Genomic DNA, 25143 nt, shown 5'->3' on the forward strand with positions numbered 1-25143 from the left:
GTGTGTTATAGTTGGAAAGTAAATTTGCATATCTAGTGATGACACTTAACATTTTAATTCTTCATGGAATAGATTTTGTGTCATCCTTTTCTGGTGATAAAAGTGTGAAGTCTTAACAATTTAGAGTGTTTTTTTAGGTCATCTTGTTTCAGCTGGAACAGCTAAGGCAGTGATACATGCCTTGCAATAATCACCTTTAAAACAAAAGTTGAACTTAGTACAAAAAGATCACACAGCACTGGGTAGTATGTGGAAATGGCTGGTGTGCACTATTTTTTAAAACCTTCAATTTTGGCCAGCATAAATTCCCTTTATTTATTTTTAATTTTTGGTAGAATTTCATTTTGAGGTTTAATGTGTCAATAAAGTATAGAGTTTTACAACTTAGTAATCTTCGATTTCAAGTCACCTAAGATGAAAGTAGAAATATAAAATTAAGAAAAATTAATTTTCATCTTCTGTAACATCTAAATCTTCATCATCATCATCATCATCATCATCTTCTGTGTGGTGTTGGTCCTTTCTTAGTCGAGAGGTGGATACCTGTTAAAAGTGGTAAACACAATTTTAAAAATAAAAAATGGTAAAAAATAATTTTACATGCTTGGTATCTCCATATGCCCTTCTAAGACATATTTAAGAAAAATGTCCATATGTCATTTTTTAAAAGTTTTATTGAAAAAGTAACAAGGCAGGATGGAAAATACCAAGAGAAAGAAAATTCAATCTGGTTCATTTCCCGTAAGACTACAAAATGCTGAGATAAATCAGGTTGCATGCAGGCAGCAGGAGCCCAAGTACTTGTGTTTGGGACATCACTTGTGGGTTCCCAGGGGTATTAGCAGGAAGCTAGAAAATGGGCTGCAGGTGGCAGTGGCAATATAAACTACAATGACTCAAGACTTACGCATTTTTAGGAATGAGAGTTACCTATAAATTTAGTATAAGGCTGAAAAAGTTTATATTTTTGATATGAGTTTGAAATCCGGTTTCAGCTGACAGCCTCAATAACAAAATATTTTCAAAGCATGGCTTCAGTGTATTAAATATTCTTGAATCACTGAAATAGTATTTGAAAATTAACAAATATATGGCCAAAACATAATTTTTAGTGAAGCAGTGCGGTAGAAACAGTAGTCTAGAGGTAGTGCTATTTAAACGTTGTATGAGACTGAGTTGATCAGATCACAAATCCTGTTTGTTGGATTTGGGGCATGCTGCTTAAACCTCCTGGAGGGGAACGTTAGGTATCTGGTTGCACAGATACCTAAATTTGGTTAAATTTGTATACACTTTAGAACACATTATCCTAGATAGAATTTTAAACGTATGGTACCAAGTTTATGGAATTATGTGCAAAGCCTTTAATGCTTGAATAATAAAAACACAACTTGGTTAGGGGAAGAATTAATTAAATACAAAGATGAGATGAATGCTTATATGAGAACCAAACTAATAATGAAAGCACTTGGGGCCCAGCACAATAGTCTAATGGCTAAAGTTTTCACCTTGCACGCGCCAGGATCCCACATGGGTCCGGATCTAATCCCGGCGACCCTGCTTCCGATCCAGCTTTCTGCTTGTGGCTTGGGAAAGCAGTGGAGGACGCCCAAAGTGTTGGAACCCTGCACCTGCATGGGAGAGCCTGGAATAGGCTCCAGGCTGCTGGCTTTGCATTGGCTAAGCTCCTGCTGTTGTGGCCACATCAGTGGGTAGATCTTCTCTGTCTCTCTTTCTCTGTATATCTGACTTTCCAGTAGATATAAATCTTTTAAAAAAATGAAAGCACTGAATCAAATTTATCTAAATGTTTCTATTTTCTAAGTATTTTGATTACTCTTTATGTAAAAAGCTCTGTAGTTTGAGGTTTGGCAACTTATGGCTCAGATTGTCCTGTTTCTGTAAACAGTTGCATTAGGACATAGCCATAGTGATCTGTGTGTTATTTATAATTGCTGTTCATTAGGACTGAGACCACATGGCTCACAAAGCTTAAGGTCCTATCTTTGGTCCTTTACAGAACAAGGTTGATTCTGCTCTGGATACTGGCTAACTCAGGTTTTGCTGGTAGAAGGAATGAGAAAATTGGCTCTTTCTCTAATGATATGTGCTGCTAGATCTGTGATAATGTTAAATAAAAGCCTTTGCTTCAGTATGATATTCAGATCCATTAAATCTTGATCATGGGGTTTGGCACAGTAATCCAGTTTTGCACGCCCTGGGATCCCATATGTGCGCTGGTTCTAATCCTAGCAGCCCTGCTTCCCATCCAGCTCCCTGCTTGTGGCCTGGGAAAGCAGTCAGGGACGGTCCAAGGCCTTGGGACCCTGCATTCGCGTGGGAGACCTGGAGGAAGTTCCTGGCTCCTGTCTTCGTATTGGCTCAGCTCCAGCCGTTGCGCTTACTTGGGGAGTGAATCAGCCAATTGAAGATCTTTCCTCCCTGTCTCTCCTCTCTACATATCTGACTTTGCAATAAAAATAAATAAATAAATCCCTTAAAAAATCTTGATAAGGAAATGTAAACTTAAGCCATGTTACTTCAGAATTTGTCTTCATATTATACTAGATCATTCCTTTTTCTTTTATACTTTTGCTCTCGTTTGCTTCAGAGTAATGTAATTATAAAACATAGGAAATAACATTTTACAGATGAGGAAATAGAGAGTAAGTTAGAAATGTGAAGACTGAAGGAAAACATCTTTAATACTTAAAGATTGCACTTTAATGATGTATAACTTACCTGTCCTGTTCCAGATACACATTTAGCTGACAATGATCTCTGAAGAGGCGACTTTGAATTTGCTCTTACAATGTCTAAACGAGATGAATAATCTGATGGATACAGAGAATTTCGGAAAACCTATTTCAATGATAAAAACAACATTATAAAATACCCACTAAGAAATTAAGAGCTAGATAGTCAACTTAAGTACCTCCTTGTTAACTTCGAAGCAAGTTCTCCCTGAGATGGACAAAATGCCAATTGTACATTTAAAGGAAAACTAAATTCTAGACTTGCGCTAGAAAGAGGAAAGCTAAATTCAGTCTGAACGTCTGAGCTGATGAGGGATGGGAGGCTGGTGCTGACCTCAGCAGACAGGCAAATTGGTGGTGAGGCTGCACACACAGCTTTGATTCCACCCTACCTGTTCTTTTACTTCACTGCCATAAAGCCTCAAAGAAGCTTACTTTTCCATAGATCCCTTTCTTTAGAGATTAAGTTTAAAATCAAACATTCTGAAGTATTTTACTTAATGATTTTTTTCAACTAACTACAATTTGCACTTTGAGAAATCCTCCTCTAAAATTGCTAGTAAGAAAATTCCCAAACCATCTTCATTGTCCCTGACCTGCTCCGACTTTTTTCATGTGCCCTCACTTAACTTTCATGTGTCAGCTAGTCTGCTTCGTTATGTTTTTTCCCCACATCTCCTCCTCTACTGTTTACAAAACCATTTATAATTTGGTATTTTTAAAGGTTTTCACTTAGGCCACTTTTCTTGCACATTCCTCTGAAAGATCTTACAGCTTTCCACCAATCAGTCCTCCATATACTTCACTCTCCTGACACTATCTGTTCCAGGGTGCACTATCACTGTCCAATAGAACTTTCTCAGATGAAAGAAATGTTTGCTGTCAAAGTGGCAGCTACTAAGCAGATGAAATGTGACATGACTGAGGGAGTAAGTATTTTTTTCTTTTTGAACATTCACTTATTTGAAAGGCAGAATTACAGAGGGAGAGACACAGAGATCTTCCATTTGCTGGTTCACTCCCCAAATGGCCAAAATGGCTGGAGCTTCTTTCAGGTCTCCTGTGTGTGGGTGTGAGGCCCCAAGCCCTTGGAGCGTACCACGATGCTACCTCAGGCATGTTATCAGGGAGCCGGATCGGAATTGGAGTAACTGGGACCTGAGCTGGCAATCATGAGATGTTAGTGCTGCTGGCATCTTTACCTACTGTGTTCCAGTGCTGGCTCTAATTTGTGTTGCTTAATACCCACATGCTTTTAGCTACTTCATTGAACAGTGCAGTTCTAGACTCCTTTTGTAGTTAAGTTTCACTCTGAATTACTTCTGTTTTAGTTAATAGATTCCACACAGTTTTTTTTATTTAAAACTGAGTGTTGGGCCTGGCATGGTAGCCTAGCGGCTAAAGTCCTCACCTTGCACACACTAGGATCCCATATGGGTGCCGGTTCATATCCTGGCAGCCATGCTTCCCATCCAGCTCCCTGCTTGTGGCTTGGGAAAGCAGTCAAGAACAGCCCAAAGCCTTGGGACCCTGCACCTGTGTGGAAGACCAGGAAGAGGCTCCTGGCTTTGGATCAGTGCAGCTCCAGCCATTGTGGCTGCTTGGGGAGTGAATCATCGGACGAAGATCTTCCTGTGTCTCTCTTCCTCTCTGTCTGACTTTCCAATAAAAGTAAATCTTAAAAAACGAACAAAAAACACAGGGATAATTCTCTTAAAAAAAAAAAAAAAAAAAAAACAACCACCAAACAAACAAAAAAACCCAGCATGATGTCTTCTAAAGACCAAAGTATGATGTTTATTCAAAACTGTCCTGTTAAGTCCAACTGCTTTAGATGCTATCTAAGGAATAAGCTCACTCAAAACTGCACCACTCTTAGCCAACACACAGCCAGAAAACAGCTGCAATTCCAGCAAACTTACTCTACAGCAGTCAGATCAAATGCCATGTTCTTTAGTCACAAGTTCCAACTGTTTATAACACCAGGTAAGCTTTTATCTATGTCTTTACAATGTGTCTTTTGCAAGGAGTCTTTGTTTATCTCTGCATCTCTTCCTACCTAACAGCAATTTGGTATGTAATGTTAATTAATTTATGCAATAAAAGATTTTAAACCACTGGTGATAAGGAAACGAGGAGATGTCTACTCATTGAACCCTTAGCAAACTGCAGGACATAAATTGAGGGAAGTAACTGCGGAGGGGAGATAAATGTTTTGAGGCAATTCAGATATACTAGATAGCTTAACAGTCTATTGAGGACCAAATTGTATTTTGATGCTAAAGATGGAACAGTGACATTGTAAAATGATGCAAAAACTAGATTCATAAATGGTACTTGGAGATTTATCTTCATCAGAACATTTCTAAGAACAGGTAAGTGAAAAAAATGGAAGACAAAAATACAGACCTCTGGTTTAAAAATTTGTACTAGGTTAAATATTTAACTACTACTGCAAAATACTAAACACTATAGGAAAACCTACCAGCAGTAACACATTTTTTCAATGTGACAAGATTTATTGTAGAAGTTAATCTTAAATCTGAATATATTCTGAGATGATTACATTGAGTTTTTGAAGGAGAAAGTGGGCCTGATATTATTTATGGAAGAGCAAATGAAATAGAGTGTTAGACTAGCAAGCATTGGCTGCTCCTGAAATCTTGACAGTTATCATAAAGCATGGGCCCCCTGGGAAAATAGCAAGTTACTTCTGTGAACTGTATATTCTGCTGTTTGCAAATAACGTGTTTACAGGTTCCTTCCTCCACCGACTGCTCTCCTCTCCACAGCTGCTGGATTTTTGAAGTTCATGCCTATGTTTCACTGAACATGTCCTCTACTGTCCTATTTCAAATATACTGACTTTTGCAATAGTCCTGTCTCAGAACTTTTGAATACCCATCTCCTGTGTCCTTTGGGTGGAAATATTTGCTAAATATCTTCCTGTTTCTATTTCCCTCTCTGTCTCAAACACACATACTTTTTTTCTTTAGAGAAGTGGACATATCAAACCACACAGGACTTTAAAAAATGTCAGCTCAGTGGTACATTCAATTTATACTTTGTCAGCTTGGCTCATTTTTAACAATACTAAGGTCCTCACTCAGCATTCAGACTGGGGTCTGGCATATAATAAGTGCTCAGTAAACAGACATAAGCGGTAAGTACTATAATCTTCATTTTTAGAGAAAGAATCTGAAATGCAGAGAAGCTCAGTATTTTTCCACTAGAAAGTGGAGAAGCTGATTTTGCACATTTACCACATGGCCCTGAAATCATCAGGTTTTCCTAGATATCCCAGAGATGACCTGGCCGGCAGATTCTTAAGTAGCGGTATTACAAACAAAGGGGTGCTACGAAGAGTGATAAAAAGGCTGTATAAATCATCTGGAATGAGAAGGAAATATTTGGGACCAAATGACTTGAACGAACTTTATTATCTACTAAGAAACTGCTTATTTAGAGAACAAAGAAAACCTGAGATGGGGCCCCAGTGGTACAAGAAAAGTGGGAGTCACTTTTGAACCTGTCACAAAATATACTATGGTTTCTTAAAGGAAATGGTTCATGTGACCTGTTAAAAGCCTGGCAAGCTCATGAAGTGAAACATGAATTACCCTGACTTGATGAGTATGTAATATATACATTTATTGAAAAATGTCATACTGTACCCCAGTGCCAATCAAAGATTTTAAGAAATGTTTAAGGAAATGGAAATGCTAATCAGATTGGATTTTCACCCTTAAAATAAAAAATGTGATCTCCACTGGACCGTATTCTGAGTGTGGCTCAGCTCTGTTATCACCAGCTATGGGACTGCTTAGAAACTTATTAACCTCACCGTACATTAGTTTTCACATTCATGTGGATGAAGACAAAAAGTACCTAGTTTATTGCAGGTTAAAAAACAACTGAAGTAGCTGGCCCAAAGCAATAGTTACATAAATATTTTGATATTGTTTTACAAATGGCAACTGAACCCCTGATAATCTAGGTTTCAAAAGGAATATATATAGAAAGGAATGAAAATTAAACCAACTTTATTAATTTGGAAGGAAATGACACTTTGCAAGTCCTGCTGAACAAGAGAAAATACAAAAGTGTTTATCAAAGTTTTAACATGGAAACAATGTATACATGAAAACATGTAGCTTAATTTTAGTGCATTCTGGTTTTATAGTTAAGTTTCCTGGACCAATGAAATAATGGCATGAAAAGGCACAGAGGATCTCTTAACAGCCTGTTTCTACATGTAAAATGAAACGTAGACTTCATTAGGTTAAGCATCCCTAAACCAACAATTTGAAACCCAAAATGTTCTAAAAACTGAAATGAGGGTTTTGGCAGAACACTTCAACTTTTGGAGTATTTCAAATTTCACATTAGGGATGCTTAACCTGTAGAAGCATGGACCTACCTTTTAGGATTGCGTGAAGAATTGAATGAGCAAAGACAAAGCTTGGGACATTGCGTGGCATCAACACTCAAAAGCTGTTCCAGCCAGGTACTAGTCAACTGTCATTTTAGTGGGGCTTATACATAACCAGTCAATGGTACATTTTTTATAGACTTACTAGTCACATTATCTTTTGGAACTTATACTATGGCTTCTAAGACTTTTTGCCCCATACAAACAAAACATCCCCCATATTACCAGAGAGGCACTTAGATGTAGTCCTACCTCTAAATCTTCATCCTCGTCAATCTTTTGTATATTTTGATAGGCAGCAGTGTACACTTCTAAAGCTTTGCCATGAAATAACATTTCGATTGTGATAAATTCTGAAAATATATTCTAAAAAAAAAGATTCAATTTTAAATAGTCATACATGTTATGAGTTTATTTCTCACTATATTACTGGCATTTTATTACATGCAGAATAATACTTTTCTAGAGGGTAAATGTACAAAACCTAAAAACAACCAGAAAGATCTTTTTCAATAAAACCTTCAAATTACACAATGTTTCCTATCGTCACTGTTTATTCTTAAACCAGGGGTAGTGAGTGGTACAGTACACCAGGTTAAGCCACTGCCTGTGAATCCGGCATACCATGGGAGCACTGGTTTGAGTCTTGGCTGCTTCACTTTGATCAGCTACTTGCTACTGTGCCTAGGGAGGCAGCAGAAGATGGCTGTACGTATTAGTGCAGTTCTGAAGTTGGTAGTTCAGCCTCTGCAGCTGTTAAAGCAACAGCATTAAAGACTGGAATTAGGTTCTGATTCTATGTTACTTTCATTCTCTAAACAAAGGAATTACTTGGTGGTAATGGTTATGACACTCCCACCACTGATTTTGGTACCATATATTTGCATGCCCACTGTTATAACCAGAATGTTGAGACGTGGATGTGATTCTGTTGCAAAGTTGCCGTTCTTGCCTAGTAAAAGCCATAGATTATAGCTTTTAGTGATGTGTTATTGTTGAAATCCATAATTTCCTACAAAAACTGAAGTAAGCTCTGTGACATGATGAAAACTTAGCATTCTGAGCAGAGATTGAAGCAGGCGTGAGATGACAAATGTAGAAAAAATAGAAAACAGGTTTGCAGTAAATATGCTCTTTTTTGTTATATTGCCTCTTACAAAAAATATTTAAACATTAATGTGGAATGAGATGGAATAAGAACTAGGTAGAAAATACCCAAGAATTGTTGTTAAAGGTGTAAGATAGAAGGGATAGTATTAGACTGGACGGCAACAAAAACACATTTCCCTCCAGATGCCTGCTCTTCTGAGGCAATCGCTGAGCAAGGAGTGGCTGTAAACTTGGGAACATGGCCTTCTAGACATCCATTAATGTCCTGAGATTTTTTGCTTCATATATGTTATTTCCTAAATGATTAAACAAATACTTCAAGGTATATTAACAGCCTTCTGGTTGCTATTCTCCAGTGGAAAGAAATCCATAATTGAAAATATGCTTAGTGTAAGATGACTGGGATAAGAGACTTATAATTGACATTTTAACAGTGAACATTGTGGGTCACTTTATGTAATGTCACAGCTCTGATGTGCTGGACTGGCAGCTGATTCTTGCTAAGATAACAGTTGTGGAGCTGGTATTTGGCATAATGTTTGAAGTGTGCAGTAGGCCTACATCCACAGAGTGCCCAGGTTGCAATGCTGGCCTCTGCTCCCAGTGCTATGCTAATGCACACACTGTTGATTAGCTCATGTAGCTGAATCCCTGCCATACACGTGAACATCTGGATTGAGCTCCTGGCCTCTGCCTGGTCCAGCCTTGGGAAGGAACCAGTGAGTGGGAGGGCTCCCTTGTCTGTCTCTGCCTTTATTTGTTTTTTGCATTAAGAATTTCCAGATATTGGAAGTGGAGCAATTAATGGTGCAGGCTGGAAATTCTCTTAGCTGTCAGCCTAAGACAGTGGCTAACCAGAAAGATGTTGAGTGTTCCCCTACAAGTGTGTCAGTGCCTCTGTGAGAAACAGTAAGAAGACCGATGCTCCAGAGGTAACCTGTATGGGATCCCGGCACGTTCAAGGCAAGGACTTTAGCCACCAGAGAGACTGCCACTGTAGTGCAGCAGGATAAGGCATGACCAGAGTCCTGATCCAGGTACCTGCTAATGTGACTTGGAAAGCAGCAAAGGGTAGCCTAATTGCTTGGGGCCCTGCCTTGCATGTGGGAGAACTAGATGGGATTTCAACTCCTAGCTGGCCCAGCCCCAGCTGTTGTGGTCATCTGGGGAGTGAGCCAGCAGACAGCCTGTTTCACCCTTTTTCTGTCATTCTGCCTTTTAAATCAGTAATTTCAAAAAGTCATACTAAAAGAAAATATAAGCAAATGCTAACATAATCTTAGGGATGGTAGTTATTTCTAGGCTTGACACCAAGGCAGAAACCAAAAGAGGCAATCGATCCGGCAAAACAAGCAGTAAGTCTCAAAATCACCAATAAGCAGCAAAATAAGCAACTATCTTTAATACAAAGGGTCCTTTAGGGCCTGGTGCAATGGCTCAGTAACTAAATCCTCACCTTGCATGGGCTCGGATTCCATATTGGTGACAGTTTCTGTCCCAGCTGCTCCATTTCCCATCCATCCCCCTGCTTATGGCCTGTGAAAAGAGTAGAGGATGGCCCAAAGCCCTGGGACCCTGCACCAACTTGGGAGACTTGGAGGAAGCTCCTGGCTTCAGATCAGCTAACCTTCGCGGCCACTTGGGGAGTGAACCAGCATATGCAAGGTCTTTCCCTCTGTCTCTCCTCTTTGTAAGTCTGCCTTTCCAGTAATATATATATATATATATATTTTTTTTTTTTTAATTGAAGGTTATTTAAATAAACAAATTTTTTACAAATAAGCAGTACAGGTGCCAGTGCTGTGACTTAACAGATGAGTATAGGTGCCAGTGCTGTGACTTAACAGATGAATCTTCCACCCTGTGGTGTCAGCATCCCATATGGATGCCAGTTCTTGTCCTGGCTGCTACACTTCACATCCAGCTCTCTGCTTACAGCCTGAGAAAGCAGTAGAGGATAGCCCACCTCCTTGGTATCCTGCACTCATGTGGGAGGCCCAGAAAAAGCTCCTGGCTTCCAGCTTTGGATTAGCTCAGCTCTGGCCATTGTGACCATTTGGGGAGTGAACCAGCAGATAGACGACCTCTCTCAAAACTCTCCTCTCTCTGTAAAATCTGCCTTTCAAATAAAAATAAAATCTTAGTGGCACTGTGGGAACAAGCCAGGTGCAGACATTTGATTTTTTTTTTTTTTGTAATTTATTTATTTTTTTATTGCAAAGTCAGATATACAGAGAGGAGGTGAGACAGAGAGGAAGATCTTCCATCCGATGATTCACTCCTCATGCGACCGCAACGGCCGGTGCGCGCCAATCCGAAGCCAGGATCCAGGAACCTCCTCCAGGTCTCCCACACAGGTGCAAAGTCCCAAGGCCTTGGGCCGTCCTCGACTGCCCTCCCAGGCCACAAGCAGGGAGCTGGATGGGAAGTGGAGCTGCCAGGACCAGAACCGGTGCCCATATGGGATCCCGGGGCTTCCAAGGCAAGGACTTCAGCCACTAGGCCATGCCGCCGGGCCCGACATTTGATCTTTAGCTAATGTCCTACACAGAAACTCATGCAGCCTTCGTGGTCAGTGGGGTAAGCCCCTGCCTACAATGCTGACACTTCATATGGGTCCCAGTTCAAATGCAAACTGCTTGTTTTCCAATCTTGATCCTCACCAATGTGAATGGAAAAGCAGTGGAAGATGACCTAAGAACTTGGGCCCCTGCCACCCATGTAGGAGGCCTGGCTGAAACTCCTGGCTCTGGGCCAGCCCAGCTAAATACTACATCCATTTGGGGGGTAAATAAGCAGACACAAGATTATTCCCTTTCTATCTTTCTGTAGCTCAGCCTTTGTAAATAAACATTAAAGAAAAAAAACCTAAAAAACAGTGTCAGAACTGAAATTGTAAAATTCTTAGAAGGAACCAGAGATAAGCCTTCATGACCTCAGATATGGCAATGGATTATTGGCCAAACGATGTAAGTATAAGTAACAAATGGTAGATAAATTGTACTGCATTAAAATTTAAAACTGCAGCACCACTGGAAACTATCAACTAAGTGAAAACTCACAGAATGTAAGGGAAGAAACTACAAATTCTTTATCTGAAAAGTTACATATGTAGCATACACTAAAAACTTGCAACTCAGTTAGAAGTCAACTAAAATATGGACAGAAGACCTAGTTAGTCTATCCTTTAAGGGTGATCACAAGCAAGTGGTGAATTAAGCATGAGCAAGGTATGCAAATCTAAAGTACAATGAGATACTATTTCTTACCCACTCTGCTGGCAGCACTCCAGAGGTCTGAGGAAGAACAAGTCCTTGAGCGTGCAGAGACAATCCGAACCCTCGGAATGCTGCTGCGAATACGGTGGTGCCGCCATTTCGGAAAACAGTCTGGCAATTCCCTCACTGACTAAGCATAGAATCAATATATCCAGAATTCCATACCTCAGTATATACTGAAGAAAACGGAAGTGTTGTGTCCACCCAAACATGTACCTGGGTGATTACATTAGCATTTTTCCAGAAAGAAAAAAAAAAAAACAAAAAAAAAACCCAAAAAAACACATCACAGTTGTCCACGAACTGATGGACAAAAAATTGTAGCAATACCCACACAACAGTATTTGGACACAAAAAAGGAATAAAGGAGATAGGCCTTCACATTCTATACTGGGGGACTTGGGTTTGATTTCTGCCTGAGGCTTCTGTCAGCACAGACCCCACAGGACAACAGTAATGGCTGTAGCAGCTGGGTTCTTGTCACCCTCTTAGGAGACTAATGGAAGGAATTTTGGCTTTTCAGTGTCAGCCCTGCCCACCTCTGACCGTTGCAGGCACTGTGAGCCGGTCAATAGTGGCTCTCTGCCTATTAAATAAAAATAAAAGAAAATGAAATAGTGTTGTTTACTGCAACGTGGATAAGCTTTGAAAGCATGCTAACAGAAAGAAGCCAGTCACAAAGACACACGTTCTATGACTCCATTTGTATGAAATACCCAGACTATCCACACGGATAGATGAAATTAGAGGTGGTTGCTTAGGTCTAAGAGGAGCAGGGGAGTAAGGACGGAAGTGTGCAACGTAAAAGTGAAGACAATGTTCTACAATGGCCAATGGCTGCTCATACCTGTGAATACACTAAAACCATCAAGTTGCACACTTTGAATTAAAAATCAGTTTGTGGAAGTTCTTTTTCCCTTTCACCCTGAAAAGCCTCCTGTGCCTCAGGAAATACCAGGTAGCAGAAATTGTAGCTGGGACTCTCTGCACCTGTAATTCCATTCTAGTTTTGTATTTGGCTATGTACAGGGAATTAAACACATGGGCAGAATTAGCCAGTAGGCAGGAGGAACACAGAAGGGAGTCCAAATGTCAAAATACAGAGGAATTTCCAGATACAAGAAAATGATGTAGGCACTCTTGTGATGTAGGCATTGGCAGAATGAGCAGTAAGGTTCCCACCACTAGGAAAGCCTTAAGGTGTCAGCAGAATGAAGGTCTGCTTACAGGGTTCCAGGCACATTTTTCAGGTTAGAGCCAATCTTTTATGGCAGAACGCTGTCTTCTTTAGTCTTGAAATTTCAGCAACCGTAACGCTTTACCTGTTCTTACTCTCCCATCTTGGGGAAGGTTGTCTGTCTTACAAAGTCTCCTTGAAGAGTGGGACCTTAGTTGAGAGGCTGAAGTTCTGAAACCCTTTGTAATGAAGATAAGAAATGGAAGAAAACAGGAACTGCATAGGAATGTTGTCATAAGGATTTTGGAAAGGCAGATAATACTCCACTGAGAAGGATATAAGCTTGATAAGGATGCAAGTCATGAAAGCAGGAAGGCTTCTTGGTCAACAGTGGCAAAGCAGGAACAGTTATCACTGCTTGCTACAAATTCTGTGCAGTGAGCCAAAAAGACATCTTCAGGTGAATTTTAAAGTATCTAAGAAGAACATCTGTAATCCTTCACATCTTTCCAAAATGCCTACCAAAAAGCCTTTGAAGAACTGAACCTCAGGATCCCAAAGATCATTGGCTACTATTACCCTGTTTATTTGATAGTATAAAACTTAGATAATTTTATGCAACAAGTTAATGACAGTGAATTAAATAGAAGGCACATACTAAACAACTGGTTTATAGCTCATATTTCTTGTTATGCTTTTCAGTAAATTACTCTGAATCACTTCTGAATTTCTTAAAACCATTTCATTCTCATGGAGTTCCTATGAAGACTGAAAGATAATTTAAATTTACATTTGGGACTAGCACCTGATACATAAAAGCATAATAAATATTAATCCTCCTTGATTAGATAATAATTATAATACTGTGCAAAATGCATATTTATTATTTGCCTCTCGTTTGGAATGTAGCCCCTACGTTTTGGTTTATAATTTTTTTATAAGAATTATTCATGAGTAAAAAAAAGCATAATTTAAACTTTTCATAAGGTAGGATTAGAAAATATGTTTTGAATGTTAACAATTATTTTATTACCTTTATGTCCCTTATTTTCTGCTTCTCAAAGTTGTCAATAGTTTCCTCCAGATGACGAGTTGTTCGGGTAGCATCCATTGTCGCTCTCTGTAATTCGGTTTCTGCCTACAAAATTATTCCCCAATCAAAGTATAGATAAAAGAAATCAAATCGGAATCCATTCAATTGAGTCTGCAACTGTAGCACTGGCTTTTGGCATAACACAGTGCAAGTTATCAAATGGTATATTTCACCACACATAATAAAGTCATCTATATACAAGAACATGCAGAATGAAGAACTTTAATAATCTGAAAGAACTTTCATAATCTTAAAACGCAACAAAACAAAAATCCATCTTTTTTACAAAATTATTTTTCCTTATTCACGATCATTTAATATAAAGCTGTTTTCGGTATTTCCTGTTGTTTCCATTTCACCACCTGTGTCATTTATCATGTCCTTTTTCCCTTAGTGTCTCTCCTCTTGGAGCCCTTCTCACTCCAAAAGAAAGAACTGGGCCCGGCGGCGTGGCCTAGCGGCCAAAGTCCTCGCCTTGCACGCCCCAGGATCCCATATGGACACCGGTTCTAATCCTGGCAGCTCCACTTCCCATCCAGCTCCCTGCTTGTGGCCTGGGAAAGCAGTCGAGGACGGCCCAATGCATTGAGACCCTGCACCCGCGTGGGAGACCCGGAAGAGGTTCCTGGTTCCCGGCATTGGATCGACGCACACAGGCCCGTTGCGGCTCACTTGGGGAGTGAATCATCAGACGGAAAATCTTCCTGTCTCACCTCCTCTCTGTATATCTGACTTTGTAATAAAAATAAATAAATCCCTTTAAAAAAAAACAAAACGAAAGAACTATGACAAATATTTTCAATTCTCTCAAACCTTGTGTCTTAATCAGTAAAATAATGTATATCCCATCAGATTACTGGATGCAGGATTAAATGAAATAGCCTTTGTAAAACACTAAAGAGAGTGATGGCACACAGCCGAAAGACAGAGCTGGGACAGATTTCCCACTCAGAACCTGATTCTTCTTTAACCCTTACAACAAGAAGGCATTTTGGGCTAGTAAATTTAACTCCATTCTCTTGTTATCTTCTTTATTTTTGCTGGGTTTCCAATTACATTAAGTGTTTCTAATATCTTACTAAAAAAAAGTAGAATATAAATGACAAATATTTAAACATAGGATTTCTACTTGGAGATGCTGCTTCTAAGCCAATAACATCTTATTTCTTCTTTCTTAAAGATTTATTTATTTTTATTACAAAGTCAAATATACAGAGAGGAGGAGAGACAGAGAGGAAGATCTTCCGTCTGATGATTCACCCCCCAAGTGAGTGCAATAGCTGGTGCTTTTGCCAATCCTAAGCCAGGAACCAGGATCCTCTTCCGGGTCTCCCACACGGGTGCAGGGTCCCAAGGCTTTGGGCCGTCCTCCACTGCTTTCCCAGGCCACAAGCAGGGAGCTGGAAGGGAAGTGGAGCTGCCAGGATTAGAACCGGCACCCTTATGGGATCCGGTGCATTCAAGCAAAGGACTTTGGCCGCTAGGCCACCCACCGCACAGTGCCCTTGTTTCTTTTTTTAAATATCCTATTTCTAATGCGATAATGCACATGCCGGTAATCAACTAGGTAGCAATCGAATGCTTGATTCATGCACTCCCACATGTACTCACACTATCTAAATCTTGCTCTGCAATCCAGTGTGTCAACCAGCCACAAATAGCCATTTACATGTAAGCTACTTAAATGGAAAATTTAAAACTGTCACTAAATCCCACTAGTTGGCCTTCAAAAGCTCAGCAGTCACAGATAGCTTGTGGCAGCACCTTTGTTAAGTGCAGTGTATGTCCACCCACCTTATATTTAAAGCATCATCTCCCTTAAGGACAACAGTTGTTGCACAATATCTAGACTGTCTTAAATCTGTAACATAGAAATTCTATAATATACTGGCCAAGTTTCTCAGTAGTTTCCTAACAGTTTTGTTTTCTAGACTATTGTTATATTTACTCAAAAGTCTCATTTATATCAGCATTTGATAATCAAGGAAGGTATGTGCATTCAAAGTTCTGTGACATGTAATATTATGACATTTAGCCCTTGCACCTTCTAGAAAATACATAAACTGCAACAAGCAAAAGGATTTACTGAAAGGATCCAATTCTTGACACGCCATTTTCTTACCCACCTGTGACTGTGATTTTTCATAAAGGAAAAAGCACATTTCAAAGACAATGTAACAATTTTTTAAATAAATTAAAATCATACTCTTAACAATATTACCTTCTTGTAATTAGCTTCTATGTCAGTTATGTCAAGCATATACGTGATTCATTCAACTATAGAATTTCAAGGTGTTAAGCACTTAAAATACACATTTGTTTAGAACTCTGCATGTTTGTGTATTCATTTGGATGTAAAGATGTGTAAAGCCACAGAAACAAGTTAAAATTTGCCAGAAATGAAAAGTATTTTTCTATGCTGCCAGACTTGGGATTCTTTAAATTATCAGTTCTTAACAGAAAATTCAAGAATAAAATTAGAGTGTCTTTGAAGAGTTACCAGTATTTTTGTTTTGTTTTGTAGTTTTACATATGTATATATATATATATATATATATATACACACACACACATATATATATATATATAAATATATGTATATATATATATAGAGATAGAGGAGGAAAGACAGAGAGGAAGGTCTTCCCCAAGCGGCTGCCAACAGCTGGAGCTGCACTGATCCGAAGCCAGGAGCCTCTTTCAGGTTTCCCACACGGTCTCAGAGTCCCAAGGCTTTGGGCCATTCTTGACTGCTTTCTCAGGCCACAAGCAGGGTTGCCGGGCTTAGAACCAGAGTATGCAAGGGGAGAACTTTAGCTGCTAGGCTACCGTGCTGGGTCTGAGTTACCAGTATTAAAATATGTCTAAGTTATCTGCTGTATGGTGATCTTTTGCTAAGAACATTCAAGTAGACTCTTTCCTAACACAGATGACTGATGTCACTCTTGGGACTACTACTTTTTCCTCCCCATTTATTGATATTTTCATTTAAAACTTTTGGAGGATAAGTAGAGTTGGCTAAACCGGGAAGAGGTACCTCAAGCCTCCTATCACCCTCCAACAACTACTATTTATTCAAATCTCAAGTTTATTGGGTTGAGCAGAGCAAAATCCAAAATCACGGTTTTCACAGTGAATATGAATTCCTAAAACTTCCAATTTCTCCCTTTTCCTTGAAGTTCTTCAAAATCCTATAATATGCCAGTTTGAATAGGAATATCATTAAATTAAATGGAAATAGTCAAGAGTTTGAAATGATTTATGCAGGCCTGTATTAACTGTGACAGGCAACTTGTTCAGCAGCTATCCAGGGGGTCTGGTGCAGTGGGCTGGGCCACTCCTGATTCATGTCCCAGCTGCCTCTCTTCAAACGGGGCTCCCTGTTAAGGTACCTGGAAAGCAGCAGAAAATGGCCTAAGTAGTTGGGGCCCTGCCACCCATGTGGGTGACCCAGATGCAGCTCCTGGCTCCTAGCTTTGGTGCAGCCCATTTCTGGCCATTGTGGCCATTTGTGGAGTGACCCATTGGATGGAAGCTTGTCTCTGTAACCCTGAACTTTAGATAAATCAGTAAACATTAGAACAAACAAAATACAAGTTTCTTGGAGCCCCCCTAAAGCGCTGAGCAAGCAGAGCCCTGGGGACGTCTGTATTCTACCCTCTTCTATCAAAGGGACTGCTTCTATCCCATGTGGAGCTTGAATACACTTCTGAATAAAGAGGCAGATGGATTTTAAGGGCCCATCCTGGTAAACACTTTATGTTGCCACAAACGTATACTTTTGTGTTTACTGTTCTTTATTTTCCATGCAGGTTCTCCGAAGGCAGAGCTGGGAATCTTGCCCACGCAGCACACCAGTGCGTCTGCAGCAGTCTCTTCCGTTGTTGCTAACGTTTCGCCCTATGTGATTACATCACAGCTCTGCTTCAACTATGCTCGAGGATGACTTCGTCTACAGCACTTTTCACAGCAGAGGATCTGAGAAATGTTTTCCTCTTCGGAATAGATTCACTTCTGTATTAAGAACAGCCATGTGATTCCACTGTGCAGGATTCTACGTTAGTTTGCCCGTCCTCTTTTGGGCCTCCTTACTTCAGAACAAAACAAAACCTTTTCATCTCTGTTCTCATTCGTCAACACTGGTGATACTCTCTGGTCTCTGCCTTGATTGCTAGCTGTCTGTCATGTTTTCTAGCATTCTCTGGTCTCACAGAACACCTTGCACAATCTCCAGCTGGCACGTCAGAAGCCTCAATCACGGGCAAATGTTCCCGCCTCAGCCTCCAACAGGCACTCCCAGGCTTACGGCCGCAGCTGCGATCACTGCTCAAGGAACTTGTCTCAGGAATAGCTGTGCTCTCAAACCTCAGAGTGCCTCTCTCCCATGCCCCCAAGGGCTAAGCCTCAGGGCTTCTGCTGAGCAGTAACAATCTTAAGGATGTGGGAAGGAGATAAATAGAATGAGAGAGAGGGAACAGATACAACAGGGATAGGCTGGTGCTCTGCTTTCAGTTCTGCCTACGCCAGTTGTTGGCCATTAGCAAGGTAGTGTTTTGTTTGCCTTTTAGTCATGAACAAGGCATGTTCTCATTTAAGGAATAGCCATGTTGGACAGAAGAGCCTGGCAGAGCTCCTTCTGTATCCAGGTGTGGATCTCAAATTCTTTAATTTCCTTAGACTCTCTGGTTGGAAGTCATAACTATTGTTTCACAGGTTTTTGTTTATTTTTAGGGGAAAAATGAAGGGATTTAAAATGAAAATTTCTTTCTCAAAAGTGGGGCAAGAAGAGCACCGACAGTATATACACTAACATTAACGATCCATCTCTAATGAGCAGTCCTCGCCATGTAAGACAAAAATAACAGAATTTTACTGTATTCCTTACAAAAATATCTGCACTACTGAGTACAGGGTTTTTTTTTTTTTGTTTCTTTTTTTGAAAGGCCATCATGGTCAAAAATATGAGTATAAGGGAACTGAAATAGGTGGTTGCATCTCTTGAAAATTTACTGACTTTTATAGTAATAATTGCTAAACATAAGTGCTTCTTTTCAACATTTTGAAAACCTTCTTCTTTTCAGTTTTATTTAAAAGGAAGAGAGTCAGAGATAGAAACTCACTCCTCACTTTCCAAAAGCCTGTGACAGCCAGGACTAGGCAAAGCCGAATCCAGCATGCTAGAGCTCAGCCCTCTCTCAGAGACAGTAGACATCCAGCCCCTGGAGCCACCACCTGCTGCTTCCTAGATGTACAGTAACAGGAAGCTGGAATGGGAAGAGTCCAGGGACGTGGATACGGGACGTGCTCGTGTGCCAAACCTCTGTATTCACATTCTCATGTTGAGGAAATGCATGATCTCCATACACACTGAGTCTGTACCACACACCTTACAAACATTCTCTAAAAGACCAACTTTCAAAGGATACAATGACGTGTCGATCAGATGGGTTTCGTTGACGTGTTCTTTCTAACTGAGTCAACTGCTTAGCTTCTCGATTCCTTGCTGTTAATGTTGCCTTGAGATCGTCCTGCAAATAGGTAAGTTTGTTGTTACTGAAAGCTTCTCATTTAAGATAAATGACACACAACCTGCGTTTTAAGAATGGAAGAACAAATGTCTGATATGGGTCCCATTACCCCAGGTTTAGGAGTACTAAATAATTAGTGCGTACCTATATGAGCATGTGAGAAACTTGTCTTTCATCAATACCATCTAAAAACAGTAATAACACTGCAATGCAAAACTATATACAAATATGTAATTTTCATTATGGTGGTAATTACATGCCAGTCATTAGATTTTTTTAAAATGTAAATTATCCCTCAATAAAATTGATTTAAAACAGAACTTTGTCATACTCATTCAAAAAATATAAATGTCAGCCCCTGCTTTATGTACAGACATATTCATTTAGTAAAATAATCTGTCCATATATTCATGACTACACATATTAAACACTTAAGTATTTCTATAGTAATAATTAGTAAGTTTAGTAAAAAATATTTCATGACTCTCAAAGATCTCAGAAACAATCTCTCAAAGCATATCAAAAGAATGACTACATAGTGGTTTGTACTTTGTATTAAATGGACAATAGGAAATATGAAACCCTTTGCCAGAATACCTAACAAAAGGAGAAAAATGCAGATTTACTTACCCGTTTCATTTTTACAATTGTGCCATACGCTTTCAAAGGTTCAACTACTTTGGCTTCAAGTCTTTCAACCTATTGAAAATTATCATAAAACATAACTGAAAAGAAACATAGACAAATCAAAATTTAAATTCTGAAACAAAACTATGTTGTTTTACCTGAATAATTATTATGTAAACTATATAAAAAATGTTAAGTTAAAATGTGACTTTGCCCTATCTTTATAAATAAAAAGGTTACCACCAGAAATTAATAAGACTCATAATCTAAACTCAAACATATCAGGAACTCTTAAACTGCTAAATTATAGTAAAAGCACTTGTTCAGAATGAAGTGTGATAAGAAAATATCTTTCTACACAATCACCCTAATATTATTTATTTGTTTTTAAAGACTGGTGCCATCCCCCAATGCCTTCACAGTCACATTCTCCAGGAGCTGGGGCAGAAACGGAGCAGCAGGCACGCGAATCGCACTGCCTGCCACGGCTTACCCCACTGCACCACAGGGCTGCCTCTCAGTGCGCTTCTTCATCTCAGTAACTTTTGGGTAAACCTTAAAACATCTCAAAAGCAAACACAGCTACCATTTCCAGTTTATCACAATGTGATATACTTGAAAGATATGGCATACTGGAAACATTTAAAGAAAAGAGGCTTAGGAATCATTGTATTAGTGGCCTTTTATTTTTCTTGGGGGGCCATCTGTAAATTCTCACAAATGGAGAAGCAGACAAATGACCGTAGTGTGGTTGAGCTTTCAAACTACATGAATGATCCCTGCATTCTAGTTCAATCAGAAGAAGTAACTTGAGCAATTACTACTTGTCCTGATAACACCCCTGGAAGGCACTGAAAAAAACACATATATTTAAAATGGCAGGCACATGTGGTAAGCAGAAGAAAAATAACCCCGAGACACTAAAAACTTTTCTCTGGGGCCAGTATTGTGGCACAGCAAGTTAAGCATCCAGTGATGCCAGCATCTAATATGGGCACTGGTTCTAGTCCTAGCTCTTCCACTTTCAATGTAGCTCCCTGTTCATGTGCCTGGGAAAGCAGCAGCAAGCTCATCTGGACCCCTGAACTCAGGTGGGAGACCCAGATGCAATTCTAGGCTCCGGGTTTGCTGTCCTGGCATTGCAGTCACGTGGGAGAATGAACCAGTGGGAGGGAGATGGCTTGGTCCCTTCCTCTCTCTGTAACTTGCAATTAAACAGATTTCACAAAAGTTTTTTTCCTCAGAACTGGCCAAGTAAGTATGTAATTGCTTAAAGTAATATCTGTAACTTTTATAGCAGGAAAAAGGCTTTTTTATGATACATATTTGAGTAACCATTAATGTATTTCATTTCATACAGATTTAGTTTCTGTAAACAAAACGTTTGTGCTTCATGTGAAAGAAAAAAAAAAGTTCCATAAATCATTAAAGTATTAGAAATCCTAAAATAAAACCATGACCATTTGAAATGGCTTAGGCTGCGCCCCCTCACTGTTTATTCAGCGGAAGGTCTCTCCGAGTCTTGCTCTCCTTTAGCTGCCTACCTTGCGCCACTGTTCAATACCACCTCCACCATTTGGCAAGCAAGGAAAACAAAGGCGAACACATGTAAATCAATTCACTTCGCTATTGGATAAATGGCATAAAGATTTTTCAAGAAAGGGACACAGAAATTATTGGCTGAAGTCAGATTTGTTTTTTTTTTAAATATCTGACCTCAGATTATTCTCTAAATACTAAATTCCCGCTTATCATGTATAACCAAGTTGTTATATACCCAGAGCGACATTTTTATAAACAGTATCGTCAAACATACTACCACTCCAGTGAGGTGTGAATAGCAACGAGAGGCTTAGACTATACCATTCTCATTTTCTGATCATTAAAATTTGTTTTAGGCTTTTAGGAAGCCAAAGGTACTGATGAAAGAACTCCATAAAAGGAATGCAGTGCTTACTGGGCAACTTTTGACAAACTAATCTCCGTTTTAAAACACACAAAATAATTATAGGCAGAAATGCTAAGTTCTAGTAAAAGCATGAAAAGAAATGCATTTTTGGGCCCGGCGGCGTGGCCTAGCGGCTAAAGTCCTCGCCTTGAAAGCCCCGGGATCCCATATGGGCACCGGTTCTAATCCCGGCAGCTCCACTTCCCATCCAGCTCCCTGCTTGTGGCCTGGGAAAGCAGTCGAGGACGGCCCAATGCATTGGGACCCTGCACCCGTGTGGGAGACCAGGTTCCTGGCTCCTGGCTTAGGAATGGCAAAAGCACCAGCTGTTGCACTCACTTGGGGAGTGAATCATCAGACGGAAGATCTTCCTCTCTGTCTCTCCTCCTCTCTGTATATCTGACTTTGTAATAAAATAAAAAAATTAATCTTTAAAAAAAATTACAAGGCGAGGTGGGGGAGGGGTCAGGGAGCCATTGGCTCACTCTGCAAGAAGCAGACACATTGAGATGGCCATTCCCAACATCTTCATCTTTCCCAGGGTTACTATGTTGCCACCCTCTGCTCTCTGCCACCCAGGGGCCACAAGTTGGCAATTCAAGAGGGCTGACGTGGGGTGGGATTCAGGACTTGCAGCCACACTCCAGCTTCCCTTGCACAGCCTCACACAGCGAGTCACAGGCCGGCACATCCACCATCCAGTGCATGTTGGCCACGACAGTCAGACAACAGAAAACCTCCATGGGTGATTCGTCAGGGCCCAAGGACGCCGTGACCTTACTCTGTACCTCTGCTTGTCGATAATCCTGAAGTTTGGCAAACTCATCAGCAAAATTCTTCAGGCCTTGCTTTAAATGCGGGGTCTCTGTGGAGGCGTAGATGTTGATCTCATTCACAAGCAGGTCCGCCTTGTCTCGCAATCGGGCAGTCTTCCTCACATAGGCAGCAAAGATTTGGCACAGCTCTCCAAAATGCTTCTCCACATTTGTCACAGCATCCTGCAGCTGTCTGGTTTGAGCGTCCCTAGAGGAAAAGGTGACATTAAAAAAAAATTCTCGTTAAGCCGTGAGACAACTTCCATGTTAACTGGCTAAGCATTCCTACCTTCCCGGGGCACTGTGCAGCGGGAGGCGCACAGGCACGGCCGGGGCTCCCGTGCGGACAGCGTGGCGCGGGCACACATCGGGCCAGGGCCTCCAGGCCTCGCCGCTCGGCGGTGGCGGCTGTGCCTGTGCTCGGCGGCCTGGGCTCCAGGCTGCCCCGGGCTTCCGCGGCTGTGCGGGGAGCAGAACGGCAGGCCGGGCCCAGTCTCCTTTCCGCCGCCGGGAGCTCGGGGCAGCCCAGGGAGTTAGGCCTTCTGGCGCACGGGGACCACGCGGTGTGCGGCCCTGGGTCGGAATTCTGTGCGGAAGCGCCACGGAGAGCGCCCCAGCCCCCGCATGTGGACGGAGTGGGCAGCCAAAGCCCGGGCTGTTACCGGTTTTCCAGGCTGCGCCTCAGCATCTTGCCTCGCGCACCAGCTGGGGAACCCTGGGTTAGGGTCCAACGACGGGGTCCGGGAGGCGCCGGGGCGCGCGCTAGGGCGCGAGCCGCCACCGGGAGTCCGAGAGCCCGCCCCGCGCGCCGCCGCCGCCACGCCGGACCGGGCGTTGCCATGGAAACGCGGCGCGCGACCCTGGGCGCGCGGGAAGGGCCAAGTGGCCCGGGACAGCGCGGGAGCGCGCGGCCGGCTGCCAGGCCGTCTCTCAGTGTGAGAGCTGCACTTCAGCCAACGCTCAGTCCAGGCGCCAGGAGTGAGGAAGACCAGGGAGGAGACGGAAAATCCAAGGCCGGTAGGGTTAAGTGTGTCTGCCTGGGTCACAGGGAGCCTTACAACTGCTTCTCTGGATGCAGCCCCGCACCGTGGGCCTGCAGAAGAGAAGTGCTTGCCGCCTCCTGCCTGATTTTTATGTTTTTAAATATTCAGCAAATATGTATTCAGTTCGGCCGTATGTGGAAGTGATTTACTTGTCATTAAAGATAATACAGGGATTCGAGGCAGGGGTCCCCGATTTGAAGGACCCAAGTTGAGTTTAGCTTGAACAACCCACTGAGGGAATCGGCCGGCTCAGGAGCCTCAGGTGAAGTCTGGCTGAGCTGGACCCAAATCCTGCGGTACACTCGTGGCTTCTGTTCTGTCTTCTGAGCCCTAGACTGAGGCAGGGACAGTGGGATTTTGGGTCCTCAGTGCCTGTGACAGCTGGCTTCGAACCGGTCATTCTTTCCTCCCTCCTCCCCCATTTTCTGTGATGACACACTGGTCTGCTCTGCCCTTGTGTTCCTTCAGCAAGGCATCCAGTGAAGGCCTGGTGTGTGCCAGGGGTGTGTGGGGTTGTCAGCCCGGAGTGGGAACCTGAAGTTCTCTAAGTGTTTTCTCCAGGCTCGTGGGAAGTGGAGCTGATTAGAACCGGCACCCATATAGGATCCGGGCGCGTTCAAGGCCACCGCTAGGCCATGCCGCCAGGCCCAACAGTTGTTTAAAAAGGAGTGCTTTTGAAAATGGCAGCTGCAGTAGCTTCTGCTGTGAAACAAGTAACTGGGGATCCGAGCAGCTTGCAGTTACCCTTCAGCTAGCTGGGGATTCTGAAGAACTGCCTGGGTTCTTTGAGTTCATTGTGCTCAGCTGGGCTGTCTCCTGCCTCTGGTTCCCTGGTGGCTGGACGAGGCAGCCTGGCCTCTCCCTCTAGGCTGCAGGTGGCTGGGGCTCCTACAGGTCCGGCCAGGCGTTTCCCACAGTGGAACAGGCTGGAGCCCAGCCTCTACGTGCCTGGGTTTTGTTTGCTGGTTTGGTCAGTGCACATCTCCTGGCCTTGCCCAGCATCTGAGTGAGTGGCTGCTTGGCTTGTTCTGGCTAGGTATGGTTGGTGGTAGGAGGAAGGGAAGAGTTATGGCTATTTTTGGAACCTAAAGGAAAACTGCGTGGCTGTGAGACATCACATACGTGATATAGAGCTTGGGTTTGAACTCTCGTTGGGGAAGGACTTCATTGAGAAAGTGATATGTGAGCTGAGATCTGAAGAGATGAAGAGATAATGAGAAACAGTCTAGAAAGGACATTGCAGGCAAACGGCCTCGCTCCCCGTCCACCCCGTTCCCATATCTACCCAGAATTCAGTAGCCTAAAGCCCAAAACTCGAGATGACATCTTTCCCCCA

General features: G+C 41.7%; 1 protein-coding gene across 1 annotated transcript; it reads right to left on the bottom strand.

The window, feature by feature from the left end:
* Positions 1–289: 289 nt before the first annotated feature.
* On the bottom strand, positions 290–23467 carry CIBAR1 (CBY1 interacting BAR domain containing 1). The gene is made up of 9 exons (XM_058668801.1): positions 23427–23467; positions 22738–22972; positions 20005–20073; positions 19273–19374; positions 15973–15978; positions 13787–13891; positions 7441–7554; positions 2743–2862; positions 290–543 (listed from the first exon to the last, which is right to left on the bottom strand). The coding sequence occupies exons 1-9, from the start codon at positions 23450–23452 to the stop codon at positions 445–447; spliced, it is 876 nt and encodes a 291-aa protein (XP_058524784.1). The 5' UTR covers positions 23453–23467; the 3' UTR covers positions 290–444.
* Positions 23468–25143: the final 1676 nt, after the last annotated feature.

This window comes from Ochotona princeps, chromosome 9 (assembly GCF_030435755.1).
Source record: "Ochotona princeps isolate mOchPri1 chromosome 9, mOchPri1.hap1, whole genome shotgun sequence".
Lineage (NCBI taxonomy): Eukaryota > Metazoa > Chordata > Mammalia > Lagomorpha > Ochotonidae > Ochotona > Ochotona princeps.

Bases quoted from the DNA above. Each gene is read 5' to 3' on its own strand.
- CIBAR1 (XM_058668801.1), bottom strand. From the start codon at position 23,452: ATGCTGAGGCGCAGCCTGGAAAACCG. The intron at 19,375-20,004 runs GTAAGTAAATCT...ACCTATTTGCAG, and splicing joins CAATTGTAAAAATGAAACGG to GACGATCTCAAGGCAACATT. The intron at 544-2,742 runs GTAAGTTATACA...CACTTTTAACAG, and splicing joins GTGTATCTGGAACAGGACAG to GTATCCACCTCTCGACTAAG.